Source organism: Drosophila novamexicana, unplaced genomic scaffold, assembly GCF_003285875.2.
Source record: "Drosophila novamexicana strain 15010-1031.04,08,12 unplaced genomic scaffold, DnovRS2.1 tig00000817-arrow-arrow-pilon, whole genome shotgun sequence".
In the NCBI taxonomy this organism is placed as follows: domain Eukaryota; kingdom Metazoa; phylum Arthropoda; class Insecta; order Diptera; family Drosophilidae; genus Drosophila; species Drosophila novamexicana.
Window position 1 is genome coordinate 160,944 of NW_020824827.1, and position 21,057 is coordinate 182,000.

The following is a 21,057-nucleotide window of genomic DNA, read 5'->3' on the forward strand; positions in this document are numbered from 1 at the left end:
ACAACATGTTTTATTATGGCACAAAATGAGGCTGAGTTTTCCCTTTTAGAAGTTTTCCCTTTTCGCCTTTTTCCCAGCATCTGAGCTTTGTGCTCAGGGTCTCGCGTTCACGTTCCCTGACATTTTGCAATGGTTTAACCTTGTATCTTGCCAAATGTGGTCCTTCGAATTTTTGAGCCTACAAAGTTGTAGGTTTCCTGTGCCTGTGCAAATTTTGTGGAAAATGTGTTGGGAAATGAGAAAATGAGTGAAAAACAACAAACGCTGTGGCATAACGCTGCCAAATGCATTTGAGGGCCAGCCATGCCCAATTTGCTCAGCGACAAGGACGACGACGAGTCGCCCACATACGAACAGCACACGCACACACACGCAACTCACATACACACACATACACACACACTCTCGTTTGAGCTTTAACGAAGGCAGGCTGTTTTGCGGGCGCGGCTTGGCAACAGGGACCTACATTCAGTCGTCGGCAGGCTCGTATCGCGTCGGCTACTGGCTTGTCTCCTGGCTCGTCTCCTGGCTCCTGGCTGCTGGCCTTATCGTGCCTCAAAAGCGAGCTGGCCGTGCAGCATTTGGAGCAGTGCTTCAGCAGACACCAGGCCGTGCACAGCTCGCGGCGATAAATAAATTCGAAAAAGAAAAGGTCGAGTCGTCAACACGGAAACGAACACGCGTTGTGTACCAAGTGTCCATGTGTGTGTGTGTGTGTGTGTGTGTGTGTGTGTCTATTTGTGTGTGTGTAGGAGTTTGTGAAGTTGCAGTCAAGACTTGTGGACCTTTAACCCAAATGCAGCATGCCACTTAATTAGCTTGTCTTGGCCTCAAAGCCTGTAAACGATTTGTCAACAGCGAGTTTTTATTCTTGTTCTTCTTGTTGTTGTTGTTGCTTTTGTTGTTGCTGTTGTTGGTGTGACCTATTGGCCAGGCGGATGCCCACGCAGCATGTAAGCACAATTTAATTTGAAGCACTTTAACGCTGTGCGCCCGGGTCTACTACATTAATGGGTCCATTGTCTGTCCAGAGGCCAACAGTTGGCAAAAAAAAAAAGGTACCCTAAAAAATGGCAAACTCATGAGAAAACCTTTTATTTTAGTTATTTTCTTGCTATTATTCGGTTTTTGCTCATAAGATTAACATTTATTTTATTTTTATTTTCTTTTTATTATACGTTTTTTTTCTCTTTTCTCTGAAAAAAGCAAAACTCATAAGAATAACATTTTATTTTAGTTATATTCTTTTTATTATTAGTTTTTTTTTTTTTGTCTCATAAGAATAACAATTTATTTTCTTTTCTTTATTCGTCTTTTTTTTTTTTTTTGCCACTCAATTTTTATTTTATTTATTTTCTCTGCTGTTTTTATTTTTGGCACTCAATTTTTTTTTTACATTTATTCTCTCTGTTTTTTTTTTATTTTTTATTTTTGTCACTCCATCAAAGTCTTTCGTGCGTTTGGCAGTTGTGCCTAATGGCATTTTCTATTATTTGCCATTTCTCTGTTTATTTTCTTTGCTTTCAATTGTTCTTTTTTTTGCCATTCATTTTATATATTTGGCACGCCTCTTTTGAGGTCAAAGTGCAGCGAGAATAATGGCAATTCAATTAGTTAATAACAGCCGCGCATGTGTGTAGATTTGTGGCCATGTCCCTGTCCCTGAGCTGCAGCTGTGTCGGCCGCCTCCAGCCTCCGCCTGGCACGCCCTCTCCGGCACGTTCATCTGGCGTTCTTTTTTTTTTCGGCGCATTACCGTGTGTGTCCGTGCCTGCGTCCATGTGTCCGGGTGTGCACCCAACATTTGGCCATATCTAAAATATGCAACCAAGTCCTTGGGACACTCGCAGAGTTTTTCGTAATGCCAACTCAAGGCAACGCCAGCTGACGAGCTACCGAGCTGCCGAGCAGCCGAACGACAACAACAACAACAGCAAATACAACAACAAAAGCAATAACAATAACAATTACAACCACAAGAACTAACAATTTTATACGTGCAATCGCAGGTCTAGTATGCAGTTACAAATATATTTTGCACAAACTGCATATCCTTGGCTGACCAGTGTTGCCAACACTCGCTTTAAATAACAAGCCAAATCAAGTGTGAAAAGAAAGCCAAAACAAGCTAAAGTGACAAGAACTAAGTGCATAATTTAAGGACACAAAAAGTAAAAGAGCTAAAGTTTCTTTCAAGTAGATAGAAGAGCCCATCCAAAATTTCCCTTGGAAATTTAAATGTTGCTATTGTCACGCGATAAGCAGGGTTGTCAGTACTTGACATTGAGCTATCATTTAATAAGAATGAAAAATTTTTGATAATATTTAAAATAATATTATCTTAAAACGCAAAAATAATATTGGTCCAATCAGTCCAATTTAGCTAGAAAATTTTAATAATATTGAAAATTGTCAAATTGACAATTTGGAAACTATTAAAATTTAGCTAGAAAATTATTTTCGAAAATATTCAAATTTAGCTTTAGAAAATTTAAACAACATTAAAAATAGTCAAAATTAGCCACCAAATTTCAATAATATTAAAAAAAAAGTCAAATATAGCTTAAAACACAGCTAACTTGGCGGCACTGTTTGAAAACAGTCAAATTTAGCTAGAAAAATCAACAATTTCGAAAATAGTCAAATTTTGCGAGAAACTCCTAACAATTTTGGAAAATGCTAACTTTAGCTCGAAAACAGCTACGCTGGCAACACTGTTTGCAAGTGTTGTGCAACAACAACAAGGCCAATCCCCCTCTCATCACACACACACACACACACACACACAGAGACATGCTCAAGTTAATTGAATGTTGCCTAATTCGCTTCAGCCACGAAAAACATCAACATATCCTGCAAGAACCCAACTAGAACTGGAACTGGAAAGGCGAAAAATTTCTATACATATATATGTTTTGTCAGCAAAATGTCAAGTGACGCCAATTTTATAGACTTTTTCTAAAAAAAAAACAACAAAGTAAAAATACACAACAGCAATAAATTTAATAGAAATATAGATACATATACGACATTAATCCCGGCGCCAGATTTAGCTGAGCATGGCTGTCGGCGGACGGACTCGGAAACGCAAACACAGAAGCCACGCGGCTGGCGACTCGCCGACGACAACAGCAGCAGCAGCAGAGACAGCAGCAACAGCGACAGCAGCAATAACTAACAGCAGCAGCAGCAGCAGGGACACGCCGGCAACAGGGGGGCTGGGCAGGGGCTGGCCCATGCTGGAGCAGCGTGATTTGCTGGAGGATGTCACACAGGGCGCTGGCGAGGCTAATAATTTCACGCATAATTTCGTGGATTTGCAAAATCTCTTGAATTTCAATGATGCTGCCAGCAGCAGCAACAGCAGCAACAACAGCAGCAACAATGTTGTCGGCGTCAGCTTCTCGCCGAGTACTATTAAATTGAGTAACGGGGCCATTACGGACACACTTCTGGGCACCATCTTGACCACGGTAACGGCAACGGTGGCGCCCGCCGCCAGCTCCCTGATATCCAGCCTTACAGCTGCCACAGCAACAGCAACAACAACAACAGCCGCAACAGCAACAAGCAGCAGCAGTTCCCAGCAGTTGGCGGCAATTGGCATGCCCGGCGCCGTGATTGTGGCGGATGCCACCTCGTCCAGCTATTATGCCAGCCTGCTGAACATGTCGCCGGCCACCACGAGCCTGATCACGGCGGCGGCGGCCACCAAGTCCTACAATGACAGCTTGCTGCGCTGGGATCAACTCGATGGCAATGTGGACTTTGGCTTCGATCCGCTTTATCGCCACTCGCTGGCCATGTCCATTGTCTATTGTGTCGCCTATATTGTCGTGTTCCTCGTCGGTCTCATTGGCAACAGCTTTGTGATTGCCGTCGTCCTGCGCGCCCCGCGTATGCGCACCGTGACCAACTACTTCATTGTCAATCTCGCCATTGCCGACATCCTGGTGATTGTCTTCTGTCTGCCCGCTACGCTAATTGGCAACCTTTTTGTGCGTAAGTAACAACTGGGTTTGTATACATACCAGATTTATTCACATACATATATATCAAGAGCTGATTGACCGAATGATTGACTGATTGGCCGTTGGAGCTCTTAATTTTTGATGTACTGACTGAAGGATTTACTCATCTCGCAGCCCTTTTCTTAGACCTTTTGTGATGTAAGTGTTGTCATGACTGATGGATTGACTGATTGATGATCAACACAATATCTAATCCGAAAGATCAATAACTTAAAGTAGTCATATTTTGTTTTGACTGATGGACTGATTGATTGATTGATGATCAACGCACAGCGCAAACTAAAACTCTTGGAATACTATATGACTGATTGACTGACAGATTGACATTGCGCTGGTCCAGCCGTAAGAGTTAGCGAGCTGTCGCCTTCTGATGGACTGACTGATCTACTAACCACCTAATAATCTTGGTTGATTGATTGGTTGACTGATTGATTATCAACACAAAACCCAGCCCACAAGTCCTAGCAAGATAAATTTATGATAGTAGTCATATTTTGTGCTGCAACTATTTGTTTTGACTGATGAACTGACAGATTGACTGATTGATGATCAACGCACAGCGTAAACCAAACTTTGTACACAATTATACTTTCGTGATTCAAGTGCCCACTAATATTGGGTTCCGGAAATTTCTACCCAAAAATGTGGGAAATTGATAGAAAGTGGATGCATGCAACTTGTTGTATATCAATAATAAGAAAGTTGAGAATTCTCACCTACAGTCATAAAAAACATGAAAAACAATAGTTAAGTATGTTTTAGTCGATTTGAAAAACAAGTTAGATAAAAAATCAAAGCCTAAATATTTCACCCTTTCGTAAAATCCACGCACCAACGTGAAAGTGGACACCCAAGTAATATGGAAAATATGAAGAATAACTTTAAATGTGTTGGAAAATAACAGGAAAACATATTTAAATAAACTGCAACAAATATAAATACATGCCACATATACCATATATATACAAATCTGTACGATTTGTATTTCCTAATGGTTGGCCCGGGATTTATTAGCTGCTCATTAGCGCTTTTGTTGGGATCGTCTCGATGTTTTTCTTGTCCTTTTCTTGTTTTCCTTCTTTCCATTTTTTTTTTTGCCGTGGCTAGGCATATTAACCGGATTTATGTTTGGCAATTAATCGAGACGTGGATTAGGCCCGGGGCCAACGCCAACACGTGGCGTATGCGCAATTTGTCGACAAGGAGCATCAAGCTTAACGCTAATGGCTACATAAATACTTCTGGCATACGAAATGCTCGAAATGAACTGAAATGTTCTGAAATATTATCGTGCATTATCATCAGTTTTATGGCCCCAGCCACAGGCTACAATGAATTTTCTCATGCAATTACCATCAGTTTTTACAACCTTGGCAATAATATGGGGGGGCACAGCACGGGAAGGAACTACGTCCGTCTATAATGGGGTTCATCTAGCCAAATCCGTCTCGGCGCTATCTAACTGAAAACTTTGTCATGTTGCACGAAATGCTAAAATCAACTTGCTTTCATTATGGCTTTGCCAAGTTTTACTTTTGTTTTTAAAAGAGAGACACGACCGAAAAATTCAGTACGAGGTTAAAGCGCGACCTAATGGTCGATAAAAGCGTTCGATAGTTCAATAACTTCCGATATCTTGCACAAGAATTGAATGAACTTAATAAATATTATATACGCTCATAAAGGACACTCGTCGAATTGGTTCACAATTCGAGCCTGTGTCATGCCTGAAGGTTCGGTTCATGAACCAGCTTATTCAGGTTTCGGTTCAAACTATTTTTGGAAAAATTCAATTTCTAGATTATAAGATTATAAAATATATATATAATATATTATACACAATAGTTTAAAAAGTAAAGGGCCTTTTCTTTCATTTATGATATTTCCAGATCTCAGCTTCGGTTGATTTTTGAGTGCGATTTAAGATGACAATTTAAATAAAATTAAAATATATCTCAAAATTTCTTTCACATAACAACAAAGAAAATTTGCATAAACAAATTGTTGTTCAAGGAAATCCGGTACTTTTCTCTTTAATATTTAAAATATATTAAATATTTTCAGTTTTTTTCAATTCAATTTTCTTTCATATATGAAAGGTACATTTCTCAGGTTCGGTTGAATTCTGAGTTTGATTTAGGATGAGAGGAAATAACTTTTGAATATTATCGCACCTAATATTCCTAATTGAGCCCAGCTCGAGATAGGACCAGGTATTATGCACATCTACATATATTTGTATATTTAATTAAAGGCCCCTTTTTGAGCCAAAACAACGAGCCACAAGCCAGCCATTTGGCCCCAATAAACGAGGTTACGCATAATTGTGAGGGCTTAATTTTAATAAATTTACATCACCTTGCAGGTAACTGTCTGCCTGTGTGTGTGTGCGTGTTTGGCAAGTGTGTGGCAAGTGAATTGTCAACTGGCAGCTGGTTAAATCGACTGTCACAGAGCGCTTCTTCGGTTGGGAAATTGCATGCAAATCGTCGAGCAAATGATCAAAATCCTTCAGAAATCAAATGCTGATTGCAATGCCTGACATGTCAGGGCAGTACCCACACCCAGTTCTAGATGCACCCACTGCCCTTCGCCCACCTGCCCAGACAATAGTAGCAGCAGCTGCTACCCCAATGTGAATTCACCTGGCCGCATTTAGGCTCTCACAGTTGGCGCCAACGTTTGCCAATTAAGTGCGCTGCCTTAGAAAATGTTCACCAAGACATACAGCAGGGCAGAAAGGTGTTGCCGAGAGAGGTGGGAGGGGGGGGGGGAGTGATAGGGGGGTGGTGGGTTAAGGGTTGCACAGGTCGATGTTGGGGTTGGGTTGGTTTTGGGACTCGCGTAGTAAACGAAATGAACCGAGCAGCAAAAGCGAAGCGAGCGAAAAGCTGAATGAGCTGTGTGTGTGTGTGTGTGTGTGTGTGTGTGTGTTGGAGTGTGCATCAGTGCGCACTCGCGCTGTCTCTCTATCTCTCTCTCACCCTCGTCTGTTTTGGCCTGAAGGATCATCGACACAAAACTGACCTAATTTCACAAATTCAACATAGGCGCAGGGCGGGCCGCGGGCCGCGGGCTGCCCAGCGTTTAGTGGGTCACTCTGGGTGTGTGTGTGTGTGTGTATTGACTTAGGTTGAGGCAAGCTCAGAGCTCAGAGCTCAGACCCAGACGCAGCTGCATAGGCCCTTAAACGCAACAACAATAAATAAATTGCGACAGCCCTTGGGCTATTATTGAATGTTGGCATTTTGACTTGTGGGCGGCAAATGGAAAAAGGAAAATTGCCCAAGCACCCTCTCTCCCTCCACCTGCCCCGCGCATCAAACTAAATGCCAGCAGCTGCGACAGACGTTAAATGAAATGGAATTGAACTTGGAGCTGCAGGAATTATGTTTTCGGCTTAGTTCTTATATAATAAGAAGCAGAAGAGGGGTTAACAAGGGGGAGGGGGGTTTAAGGAGCTATCATTATCTAAGCACATACACACATACACGCACACCTGTGAGGAGCCTCCGTATTGCAGTGGAAGGTTGTTTTGCATTCAAGGACCTTTCAGCTTTGCGGCTGGATGAATTGACCTAAATATTTTGCTCGGCAACCTAATAGTCAGGGTTATATACACACACACCTGTGTGTTACCTGGGCAGGGCTTGATTTATGTATGTGTGTGTGTGTGTGTGTGTGTGTGTTGAAAAACCAATAAAATGCGAAATGAATTGATTTGCCGAGCGGAGTGGCAAAACGCGCTGCCACCTTGAGACACGGCTTTGCATGTCCTTCCCGCCGCATTCTAATTGGAATTTTATATGGCATTTGCTAAGGACTCGATTTTTTTCGCCTAAACCATTTTACAATGCCAAATTGTCGTATTACTTCTCGACTTTTTAAGTCACGTCTTTGCGGCATTTGATTTCTTTGGGCATGACGGTGCGTATGCGTAATGCGGCCTCAGCCCATGCCTCTGCCTCCGGCTGGAGCTTCTGATGAAGTCATTTTCTCTTCACTTGCCAATTGTATTTTAATTTAGCTGCTACGTGTCAGGCAACAGCTCATCGTGCCTGATTGCTTCTGGTTTGCTGCTGCTTTTCAATTTGGCGCCGGACGTGACGCAGCCGGCGATAAACATAACAATAACGCATTTTCTCTAAGTGTTATTCGCCCACCCACCCCTCTCACACATCCATTCACATTTCACGGTCATTTCAAGCGAAGCCACGTCCAGGCAAACGACATTGTCAGATTTGTTCCAACCGATTATTTCATTAACTTTATGTCCTTACCAGAATCCAGCTAAGCGTCGCCAACAATGCAAAAAACCGAAATCCCATTAACTTGGCCTACGACAAAAGTTCGCGCAAAGTTTGCCTCGAAAGGAAATTTAAGAAAATTGATGCTAGAAAAGATAACTTTGGCAAACCGAACACTTGAATACCCTAGCAGCAACATATTAGCTTTCAATTTTCAATCTTTATCAAAATATTCCAAATAATGAAAAGTTTTTAAATCTATTTAGTTAAATCTAAATATTTAGCATGTTCAAGTCTTTTCCTCAGATTTAAAATGGATTAAACGCAAATTTATGTTTTTTAAAAATTAATTTGAAGCTGATCGAAATCGTTTTCCATCCATTGTCCACACTTTCGGGTGGAACTTCGTTCTTACGGGTTTGGCTGTGTGTGTGTTATCAATCAGTCATTAGTAGTCAGTCATTAGTCATTAGCCAATCAGTTAATTAGCTTGAAATACCCTCAGAGAACGGGTATCAGAAAAGTCAAGATGAGAAAACGAAAGGCTTTTTTGACATTTAGCTGCTGGGTCAAGGCGCATGAAAAGCGAAGGCCGCGCTGTTTAACTGGATATATTGATGGGAGTTATCAGCCTGGGCTCTATCAAAGTTAATTCCCTTAAATGTAAACTTAAAGCCAAGTTTAATGGCAGCATATGTTGTCGCCTCAACAAGTGCTGCCCGCCCATAAATTCGAACTGGACTCAATTTGATTGGGTTCAAATTGAAGTTGTGTGAAAAGTTTTTGCGAAAATAAACTTTTGCCAAACGATATATCAAACTCAAGAGCAACAGACAAAATAAATAGCTAGATATTAATAGCAACGGATATCACTTGAATATATCTCTCAGTCTGTTGCACTTGCTGTTCGAAAAGTGGCCAAAATCTATTTAAGCTCCTGTCCAAAGCTGTTAAGTGTGCCCAGATGTGTGGCCTGCGAGTGTGTTGACTTGGCTCAAAACAAAGTTAAGTTCTAGCTCTCTGCACAAATAATAATAATGTTTCTATTTTTATGTGCCAAATCACATTAAATTTGGCTCGGCACACGGTGCGTATGCATAATAAAAAGTCCAAAGCCAAACGAAATAAGACAGGCGAACGAGACACGAGACACGAGACAGGAAATTAGCTGTAGGATTGTCGCTGCCCCTGTTGGTTATTATTATTAATATTTTTATTTTATTTTATTTTATTTTCTTCGAATTTTCCGAGCACATTGAACTCGACTTTGATGATGTGTGTGTGTGTGTGTGTGTGTGTGAGTCCCTGCTGCAGTTGTTGTTCTGTTCTATTAACACCTTTAATTGCCATTCGATTTGCACTGTCATCAACCTTGGGGCCAAATGCCTGGCCCCCCAACCCTCCGCTCCACTGCTCCCCTCCTTGCAGCCCTTTGCCTTGTGTGCGTTTTAGAGCCTTATGTGTCTGACTAAGTTATTTGCTGCGAGCATCAAATTCATAACGCAGCAGCCAACTATAGACATGCACTCGAAGAAAAAACAAAGCACTTGTCTAGGATTACAATATGACCGAAAGGGTATAGTATAGTGTATCCTTTATTCTAGCACAAATATCTATACATATATATACATATGTATATATATATATATTATATACATATATATATATATATATTCAGCCTTGGCCTAAAAAATTAAAATTCCTTTCGATTTTGTGTCTTAATTTTTGTTTCTTCAAGTACATTTTCTTAGAATAAGTTCAGCTTTTAATAAGGCATTTAAGAATTTTGTGCTTAACTCTTTGTTTTTCTCAGAGTGCAATACAACAGGCCGGAGAAAGAGAAAGCGTGACAGAGAGAGAGAGAGAGAGAGAGAGAGTGAGAGAGAGAGAGAGTAATGTACTTCAGTCTAGGATCCTGGAATTTCGGTTTTAAAACAAATGTCAGCTCAGGTTAAGAAATATCTGAGTTTGTTCTTGATTAAAGTACCAAATTCCTGGCTGCTTTCGCAGAGTGTGCATTCCATGGGTGTGTAAGTGTGTGTGTGTGTGTGTGGATGGGTGTCTTTATAGACAGAGACAATCATGTCTTCCATCTTCCATCAAAAATAGAATAAAGGGAATACAAATTAACTTGGCCAGCTGGGGGCTGCCCCTCGCTGGCAAACAATGCCTCACGCTGGCTTCTTGGCAATCTGAGACTTGTCACCAAATTATGAATGATATGCAGCACATAAATCTCAGTCAGCAAACAACGATGGCGACGACGACGTGAACGTGGACGACCAAACCAAAAAAAATAGACAAGCAGAGAAGGCTACTGACTGAGGTCGACTATAAAATACCCTTAAAATACGAACTTATGTTACGTGCGGAGAATTGGGAAGTTTGCAAAGGATGTGTTCGGAGAAGATATTTATATATATATCTAGCTTAAGCTGAAAATATTGGTTAGTAGTAATATTGTTAATAATAATAAAATAAAAGATATCTTAGAAGTCCGATAATTCTAGCAATAACTATATGATCTAGTCGTCCGATGTTGATAAGCCTTGGCTCTATATAAGATCTGGCATATGGAAGATGTAATAATATATAGTTTTAGCTATGTCAAACTCTATGCGTTACACATGACATGCCCAAGCTAAAATACCCTCCTCGAGTGTATAAAAAGCATTGAACGTTAACAGGGACCACAAACATCGTAGTTAGGCCATGAGGAGCACGACGTGGCGTGGACTAGACATAGACATGACCGAGAGTTACTCAGCATAATTTGTGCATTGTTTATATACAATAGATAAACAGCCCAGCCCTTACTTCGTCTTCTTCTTCTTCCATTCCAGCCTGGATGCTCGGCTGGCTGATGTGCAAGTTTGTGCCCTACATACAGGGTGTCTCGGTGGCGGCTTCGGTTTACAGCTTAATTGCCGTCTCGCTAGACAGGTAAGTCCAAAAAAAAGAAATGCAGGTAATATTCTCACAATTTACGTGGCTATGAACTTTTATTGCGGCGGATTTGGGCGGGATCGGGCTGCGGGATTCGGGCATTGGGAAATGGGAATTGGGAATTGGGCTTGGGTTTTCTTAATGATGCACAACGACAGCGGGCGCGGCATGATGCACGGGCACGAGGGGCACAATGGGCTTCACGGCATGCACGGCGACCACGGGCTTGGCGACAACAGGATGCAGGACCTTGACGGGCGCCGGATGATGCACCACATGCCTGCAAAACAAGTGCGTGATTAATGTCGAGTCGAGTCGAGTCGAGTTTTGATAGGCACTTACGAGTGTACCGAGTGGGCGCCATGGTGTATGATCGGGCTGTGCACCACGGCGGGATGTGCGGCAACAACGGGCGTGTGGACAACTGGGGCCACGGCAACTACGCCGGGATGGGCATAGGCCTGGGCGGCGGCAAAGGCGGCGAGCACGAACAGCTGCGTGAGGAATAGCTTTAATTAAGTGCCAGGACGTGGGTCCAGTCCCCCGGAATACTCACAACTTTGAACATTTTGTAGATTGGTTTGTTGGGTTTTTTTTTTGGTTTGAAGTTTGTTGAGAGCTGAGCAAATGATTTGCAACTGTTGCCAAATGTCGCGTCGAGTCGGGCTTTTATAGTAGCTCCGGAGAACTGGCTTCAAGCTAATTGCAAAAGTGATTGCCGCCAAGCTCAATGCAAGCCGGCTGCGACTGGGAAAACTGGAAAACGGGCAGCGAGTCGCCGTCTCAAGATCAAGTTCATAGCTCGCCTTGTCCGTATTTGGCATTAGGCGGCAAATAAAAATATTTAATTTATTTTTATCATTTATTTTTATAGAATGTTCGTAGACTTTGTTGCGCTCGCCTTGTGCCGCATTTTGACACGTTCTCCGTCTAAAGCTCGCCTTGTGTTTCCTGCTCCATAAAAAGCCCGGCCAGGGTGTCGCTCGAGCTCCACTGGGGCATACTCTGTGTCCAGTTGTTCCCTGCAAGCTTTTTCCTTCTTCTGCCACTTCCCTTTTCCTCAGCCTCATAAATATACAAAAATCCTTTCGTTAATAATTGCTCTCTTTGACTTAAAGTTGGCTTCCTAAAATCTGAACTATTAATCTAAAAATTGGCTTTCTTTTGAAATCGATCAGTTTTGAGTGCAAACTTGATTAACTACTTGGTTAACTCAAAGTCCAAGCAGAAAGCTTACAGGTTCTTCCTCTAAAATCGATAGTGAGAGACGGATTAGGAAATTCCATATAGAAAAAGGCGAGGGTCAAGGGTTTTATGAGAAGCATGTGACACCTTGGGGCTGTGTTGATTAGGTTGACTGAGCGTCGGACCAGCAAGCAATAGGTCGCCGGCTCAAATCGAGATTTCAATTGTTTTATTTGTTCATCTTCCTCTTTAGTGGAAAGTGAGTATAATAACGGACCAGCAAGCGATAGTTCACCAGTTCAAATCCAAAAGCAATTTGTTATACCCAAAAACCCAACCAAAGAAGCTACCACAGATTTCTTGACAGCTCAAAGCCAAGCGCATGAAATCAGAAATCCTGCGGCCAGTTGATTTATCAAGTGGTAGTAAAACGTTTTGACAACATTTTGACATGTGTGTGGCGAACAGTCCATGCAGGAGCCATAACAACTGGAATAATCAGAGGCGCCGCTTCATGTGCAGCTTCCATTAATATCAATTTCAGTGGAGGACAGCTTCTCCTCAACCAGTTGTAGCTGCTGCTGTTGTCATTATTCAGCGCCAAAGGCGACAGCCGGGCAGCTGCGGGACATATACTCTATCATTTGATCATTTGGTCAAGCCATGTGCCATGTCCTGTATTCCTTTGTATTTTACGAGCACTCGTAAAGTGATGCGAAATTTAAGATTTATTATCTGCGAACTGAAACTGAAATCAGCACGCAATGTCCTGGATTTAAGCGCTTGACATCCTTGCTTATCACTTGCTTACCCAATGCCATTTAATTAGGGCTCTACGTTTTATGGACGTGCATTGGCATCTCTCAGCCCGCCCTCCCCCCAAAAAATATTATCACAAGACACACACACAGATAAACCCGCATACTTGTGGTCTTATGCCAAGTGCTTATGTGCTTCTTTTGTGTGCGGCAATTTCCATGTGAGTTGCCCAAATGTCAACCATAAAATAATATATAAGCATTAAGTATACTTCAGTTTTTTTGTAATACCCTGTACGCACACAGGCAGAAGTAAATCTTTTGTAGAGCTTAATCTGTCGACTTCAAAGTATTCAGAAAGATCGAAAAGCAGGTTTTTCTATAGCACAAATTAATTAATTATCGATAACTCTATCGTGAAATCGATAAATATCGATATCTGATAATGTCTTGTCATAAATATCAAATAAGCATCAAATTGAGCATGCAGGGATTTCCATACCACTCGTAGCTTAATTATCCTTGTATTATCAAAAAGGAAACGAATTAGAAGAAACATATGCGACACTTTGGGGATATACGTGGAATATATAAGTGCCAACTGTGGGTCCTCAAAATGCAACAACAATCCACGCTTAAACACGGAAATAATTCAAGAGTGAATTCTTCTAAAAGGAACTGCAAGCTGCGATAAATTCATAGCTGGTAGCAGGGTATCTGCTAGTCATGCATTCCTGCGACAACGCAAGGCTGGCTACAGGGTATCTTCGACAACGCAAGGTTGGCTACAGGGTATCTTCGAGTTGTGCATTCCAGCCTAGAGTAGTCTGGCTACTTTTAAGCTCTTTGTCACCAGATGAAAAGGACATAAAAATATTCAGCATGGAGCATTGCTTGGCTGCTTGGCCAATTATGAAATTTGTGAAATTTGTGAAATTTGTTGTTTCTTTATGGAAATGACTTTTGGCACAACAACTTTTCGCCAGCTTCCGTTTGGCCATAATGCCGAACATAAGCTCATATCCAGCTGCAGATCGGACAGGATGGCCATTGTTTGAGCTGAACGCAAAACTTAATTAAGGAGCGCCCAAATCCTGCAGACAAATTATGTTAATGCAATTGCCATATCTATGCGTATATATCTGGCACAGTTCATTGTTGGTCTATAAATAAACCTTATGACAATTTGATATTGGCTTTGTTGAAAAGTTGTGGCCGGGCCCTAATGGAATTACCGTTTGTGCCTGTTATCAGCCAAACGCTCGCCCAGCCAGACGCCAAAGAAGTGGCCAAAAATAGTACAAAGGCAGCCTCCGAGTGGGAATGGTAAGGGGAGCGGCAACGGGAGCTGTAGTTGGAGCCGTAATTATTTGGTTGTAGGGCTGGCCCAGACTGCAGCTCGTCTTCTTATACCCTGGAAACGTGAAGGATGTGTGTGGAGAGGTAGTTTGGCTGGGACCAGCTGTATGTCACAGTCAGAAGTAGGCTCCTTTGATCCCAGCGCATATCTTCCATGTTTAGCCATGTTGATTTTTGAGATAAAGACATGCAATTTATGAGATTGAGATATGCAGAGATATGTAACTGGGCTCGATTCAATTAAATCGATCTTAAGAACGAGGAACAATAAATTAGTCAGGTTGATTTTCGTATTGCAAAAATTGAGCACCGAAGTTATTAAGGAACATACATTCTCTAGAGTGGGGGCTAGACCTTGGGCCTTAGAATTTACATCCATTTGAAAGTCATATGCCATCTGACATAAGGATCGGACAACAAGCACCGAAGTTTTATCAATCTCTGCTCAATGTAGGGTATCTGCCAGTCGAGCCAACTGAATTCCTTGTTTTGTGGCTGGTCTATCGAATGGGGCACCATAATAAGTGGCTAGCACTAAGCCAAATGAAAACCCGCAAGAGTCCTGACCCACCTCCTCCTCCTTATCCCTCCTGCTCTTATTCAAATTACGCTTGATTATGGCAGGCAAAGTAAAAAATGGAGAGCAGGCTCCGCTGGGGGGGATTCGGGGAACGCACACGTGTTGTGTGACGAGTTCAATAGACGGGATTGGAAAGTCGAGTCAGCAGAAAAAGGCTTAAGGATGCGCCGCTGCGATGTGCGAATTAATCAGGCTAAGATATTTGCATGGCTCGTCTTTCACGAAACCGTGGCGTCATCTCGCCATTATCCTTGTCGAGGAGGCGGCAGCTGTTTAAAGTCCTTTGTTGGCACTTCTCTTGCAGGTTCATTGCCATCTGGTGGCCACTGAAGCAGATGACAAAGCGACGTGCACGCATCATGATAATCGGCATTTGGGTAATCGCATTGGTAACCACCATTCCGTGGCTATTGTTCTTCGATTTGGTGCCCGCGGAGGAGGTCTTCTCGGATGCCCTGGTCTCCAGCTATACGCAGCCGCAGTATTTGTGCCAGGAGGTCTGGCCGCCGGGCACCGATGGCAATTTGTACTTTCTGCTGGCCAATTTGGTGGCCTGCTATTTGCTGCCCATGTCCTTGATAACATTGTGCTACGTTCTGATTTGGATCAAGGTCTCGACGCGCAGCATACCTGGCGAGCTATCCAAGGACGCACAGATGGACCGCATGCAGCAGAAGAGCAAGGTGAAGGTCATCAAAATGCTCGTCGCCGTTGTCATCTTGTTTGTCCTGTCCTGGCTGCCGCTCTACGTGATTTTTGCGCGCATCAAGTTCGGCTCGGACATATCGCAGGAGGAGTTCGAGATACTCAAGAAGGTGATGCCGCTGGCCCAGTGGTTGGGCTCATCGAATAGCTGCATCAATCCCATACTCTACTCAGTCAACAAGAAATATCGACGCGGCTTTGCGGCCATCATCAAGTCGCGCAGCTGCTGCGGCAGACTCAGGTGGGTGTCCCTTTAATGTCCTTCATCAATTAACTCATTTGCATCAATCTGGGTTACTCGAAACGACAAGCTGTGCTTGATAAAACATGTTTGATCGAGCCGCAACATGTTCAACGCGAGACAATGCACGCACAAGAAACCGGTTAACTCAAACACAATCGAAATTGTCGAGTTTCTCGATCAGATTGAACCTATTTCCGATTAAATCGAACTTTTGGTCGAGTCAGCCGACTGAGCTTTTTAACTGCAACTAGAACCCACAAGCCCGGGCTTTTGAGTATCGAACATACCAGTGACATATTCGAAGACATTCAATCAATGGAAGTTCGAGCAGCTCGAGCCGCAACATGTTTGACGTGAGTCAATGGACGCACAACTCAAGCACAATCGACATAGTGAAATTTCTCGATCAGCTCGAAAAGATCGATTGAATCGAACTTTTATCAAGTCATGGGTCGATGCATGGCTTTAGTTGATTCATGATCACACAGGTCCGTATTTAACTCCCTTATAACTTCTCCATTTCCAGATACTATGACAATGTGGCCATTGCGTCGTCTACGACCAGCACCAGGAAGTCCTCGCACTATCATCCGAACGGCTCGCGCAAGAGTCCCAGCAGCCCAGGTCTGAGGAAGACCAACGCCGTCTCGTACATTTACGAGCACAACTCGCTGCGTCGCCACAATCTGATGATGAAGCAGGACAGCAATCTGTCGCAGCAGATGCTGCTTAAGCAGGACTCGCACGGCTCACGGCAGTTCCTCATCAAGCAGGAGAGCTCCTGCAGCGACGCCTCCGGCACGCGGCGTCTGCTCTGCCAGCAGGACAGCAACGGCAGCAAGGTGTCGCTCTCCAAGCAGGACTCGATTGTCTCCTACATGGAGTCGCGCCGCGTGGCCGCACTCGCTGCCCAGGAGCGCTCCGTGGACTCGACGCTGACCCAACAGGACACCATATCGATCGAGTCGCGTCGCGGCGGCGCCCAAGCCACGCCCGCATCCCTGCTGGACAAGCGGCAGAAGTTCGTCAAGCAGGATTCGGTCATAAGCTTTGTGGACCAGCGACCGGAGCCGCGCCGCCATCAGCTGGTGAAGCAGGACTCGGTCATCTCGTTTGCCGACCAGCGACGCGGCCTGCTCCACAAGCAGGACTCGCTGATGACCAACCGGTCCGGCGATGCGCCCACACACCATGTCTCCATACTGAAGAAGACCGACTCGCAGCTCAGCTACGGCACCTCCTCCTCCTCCTCCTCCGCCTCTCCCCGCCGCAACGTCGAGCTGTATGAGTAGGCCCCAACTTGGGAATAAATACTTATATCTATCTACACACACACGTACATTAGCCTATAAACTGATCAGATCTTGGAGAGCGGAGCAGCAGGATGAGTGGGGGGAACCGCCTGCGACTGTGATAGAGGTCGGAAACTCAGAGCCAGGCGGGCGCCGGGGCAGGGTTCGGACCAATTTGTTAACGGGTTGGGGCGGGACATAAACAAGAAAACAAGGTTAGCCCAGTTAACTTCGGCATGCCGACGATTTAATACTCTTGCAGACTAGCTAACTAATTTTCAAAAACAAAAGATTACATATTACATTTCTGGTTTTGATATGCGTAAGCCTAGTTCAAGCCGGTTCAATTCGAGAAGCCTGGCTTAAGATACCTTGAATGAGAAAAGGTTAGTTGGCCTAGAGACCACATTGAGCCTTCCGCCTTGTTCAAGCCGGTTCAAACTCAATAAGCCTGGGTTATGATATCTTGAATGAAAAAAAAGTAGTTTATCTAAAAAGAAAATATATATAATAGTTCGATTTTTATGTGATTTCGCTTTCAATTTCAATAGCATATTAAATCTTGTAATTGTCAAGTGAGGTCAAGCATTTTAAAATAGAAAAAACCTAAAACTGATTTTAAAAAAGATAAAGATTTCAATCGAATGTTCCTATATGAAATCCCATTTCGCACGACATACCGCGGATTAGCGCGGGATTAGCTCGCCTGACAAACAAGACAACCTTGGTGCAAAGCCCGTCATAATTGCCGAGATGTCTTTTTGAGACTTTTCGGCGGAGCTTGTCGCCTCAAAAGGACCTCATCTCGCCATAGTCAACGGTGGAGTTAAGTCCTTTCAAAAATAAAATGAACTGGGCGGATTTATGTCATGACAGTAAAAGGAACTGGCGATAAGTACATAAAACTTCAGCCGGATCAAGAGTCTATATGAATATATATCTAAAGTGCTAAGAGATGTCCGTTTCACGTTTTATGACGCTATCGAAATACCCTCTGCAAGTGTATAAAAACACAACTGGGATCGCACACACACACACACACACACACACAAGAGAGAGATACACGCAATGCACCTAAACTAACATAGTTATTAGATGTTTTATACGTGTTCCAATAGTTCTACACACACACACACTCTCACAACTCACACACACATACCCTGTACATTCGCAGTTTTTAAGATTGTTTGTACTCGTCATATTTGCTATATATACCGAAACGCAGCCTGCTTAAAAGAAATACTTGAGTCTTGAGCGAGGGAGTGCAGTTTTTTACTAGTCAAGGGAGAACCCAGCCCAAAAAAAAAACTTGGGACTTGGGCCCGGCTAAAAATTTTCTACGAAAGCGAAGAGTGAAAAAGGAATGTCCAGTATCAAAGAACAAATTTGAGAAACACCGAGGTCTAAAGTAACGTACCTACTAAATTTTTGTATGAACAATTCTTACAATTTATATATATACAATGCATGCATATATATGTATATATATATATATTTAAAAAAAATATAATATATATTTGTATTGATTTTGGAATAAGCAATATATATGTATTACGTATCTATCAAACAACAATAATCAATTTTATTAGAGTTTTACACAAGCCGAAACGAGAGAAACGAGAAACGAAATCGAATTGCGACATTAGAGTTATAGAGATATAGAGATATAGGGGTTGATCAGCCGGATATAGTTACGGCTAATTCTCGGGGGGGGATGTAGGCATTACGAAGCGCACAAAGCGGCAACAGTCGACCATGGAAATGTTTACGGGGGCAGTTGACAAAATAATATATATAAATATATATATTTTTAATTTATTTATGCTTGGTTGGGGTAACAACATGGGGAGGGGGGGGGGGGGGGGGGGGGTCATAGGAAGGCAGGTTGAGGAGTTGAAATAATAATAAATATAAAAATATATATTTTTAATTTATGTATGCTTGGTTGGGGTTAATTACTCTTAGGGGAGGGGAGGGGTAGGCACAGGTAGACAGGTGGAACAAGCTGTCCGAGCATTCGCACTAAAACGTATCACTAATAAAAAAAAAACAATAATCGAAAATCGAAACATAATTCGTTAAGTTCTAAACACCAAAAGAAATTAGGAAAACGTTAACGATAAAAATTTTAATAAATGACTAACAACTAAGCTATATATATATATAAACAAACATATGGAACTACAAACATATACATATATATATGTATAGAAATATGAATATACCTAATGACAACTATGCAATTTTATTGTTAGCCAAAATTTTATAAATGTCAAGTAATAACTGTAAACGAAACATTTATATATTATATAAATATATATACTATATATGCGTATCAAGTTCAAAAATAAATTATACATAGCATTAGGCGCTGTTTTTGGCACGCTTTGAAAACAAAACAAACAAAAAATGCCATAATTTTAACCAGAATTTAGTTTAAACAAAAAAGAATTGAGACCAACCCGAGTTGGCCCAGCTTCAAGCTTCAATAAACCCAATATTATCAGATATACTAACAATTCCCAGCGTCTAGAGCGTGGCTACAAAATGCAAACTAAGTAACAAAACAAGGCCCACAAAACATTAACAGAAAATATCAATAAATTATAAATATATATATAAAAATACATAACATATATATATTATATAGATGTATAATAACGGTTGATTCATGCAGTACACCTGTCCATTCATTATTTACAATTATTATTTTAGCAATATTTTTTTAAATTTATATTTTATATTTATATACTCATACTACACATTTATCTATGGTCATAGATACTATTAGAAGTTTTTTAATTTCACATAAAATTTATATATATATAAAAAAGAAAATATTTACAATATAAGTAATATTTATCGAATAAACGAATTGAACTATAAGTTTTAAAATTACAATAAATTCAAATATTAGATAAAAAACGTAAGAAAACAATTCAAGCGAGATTATGTTTAATATTATTGTGTGACAAAAATATAAACAAAAAAATATAAATTCAATATGTTATCAAGCTAAACAATATGCATATATAATGACATCAATAGCATACATATTTATTTATATATACATATATATATATATATATAGAGGGAGATATGTATATGAGATACAAATAACACCAAAGATACACGCATATTAGCAGAAATAAATGTAATACATTATTATATTAAACAAGAACAAACTCCTTGACTTTTTACTTTTTGCGTCTGTGGCATTTTTTTGAGTGTAAAATAATAATATTGCCAGAGGGCGAAACTTTTTCTTTTTTTAAATGATTTAATTTGTTAAGGGCTTTTAAAGCGCCGAACATAGATTATGCCGAGTATGGTTAAGATATCTGGAAAAACAAAAAGTTGTTCATACAAGTTAATTTTCGACCGATTGTTCGTATGGCAGCTATATGATATAGTAGTCCGATGTTGATAGGATTTTGCATATACACGAGGAGCATAGTAAAACTAATAAATGCCGAGTTTGGTCAAGATATCTGAATAAACAAAAAAGTTGTTCATACAAGAACCTACTTTTCCGACATATGTACTGCGTGCGGACATGGCTAAAGCGACTCGACTGTTGATACTGATCAAGAATATATATTTACTTTATGGGGTCTGAGATGTCTCCTTCTATGCGTTACCCATTTCACGACAAATTATAATACCCTCTGCAAGGGTAAAAAAAAGGTAGGAGATAAAAGATATTTAGT

General features: G+C 41.6%; 2 protein-coding genes across 3 annotated transcripts; one reads left to right on the forward strand and one right to left on the reverse strand.

Annotated features, from left to right (window-relative positions):
• Window positions 1-2,573: 2,573 nt before the first annotated feature.
• Window positions 2,574-18,783, forward strand: LOC115764080 (neuropeptide SIFamide receptor). Of its 2 annotated transcripts, none has more exons than XM_030706928.1 (4): window positions 2,574-4,002; window positions 11,122-11,221; window positions 15,411-16,052; window positions 16,582-18,779. In XM_030706928.1, the coding sequence occupies exons 1-4, from the start codon at window positions 3,060-3,062 to the stop codon at window positions 17,345-17,347; spliced, it is 2,451 nt and encodes an 816-aa protein (XP_030562788.1). In that variant the 5' UTR covers window positions 2,574-3,059; the 3' UTR covers window positions 17,348-18,779. The 2 variants fall into 2 exon arrangements, with proteins under 2 accessions (XP_030562788.1, XP_030562789.1); XM_030706929.1 differs by lacking the exon at window positions 2,574-4,002 and adding an exon at window positions 4,088-4,169 and having other exon boundaries at window positions 16,582-18,783.
• On the reverse strand, window positions 11,335-11,841 carry LOC115764081 (cuticle protein 63). The gene is made up of 3 exons (XM_030706930.1): window positions 11,781-11,841; window positions 11,567-11,718; window positions 11,335-11,504 (listed from the first exon to the last, which is right to left on the reverse strand). The coding sequence occupies exons 1-3, from the start codon at window positions 11,790-11,792 to the stop codon at window positions 11,363-11,365; spliced, it is 306 nt and encodes a 101-aa protein (XP_030562790.1). The 5' UTR covers window positions 11,793-11,841; the 3' UTR covers window positions 11,335-11,362.
• Window positions 18,784-21,057: the final 2,274 nt, after the last annotated feature.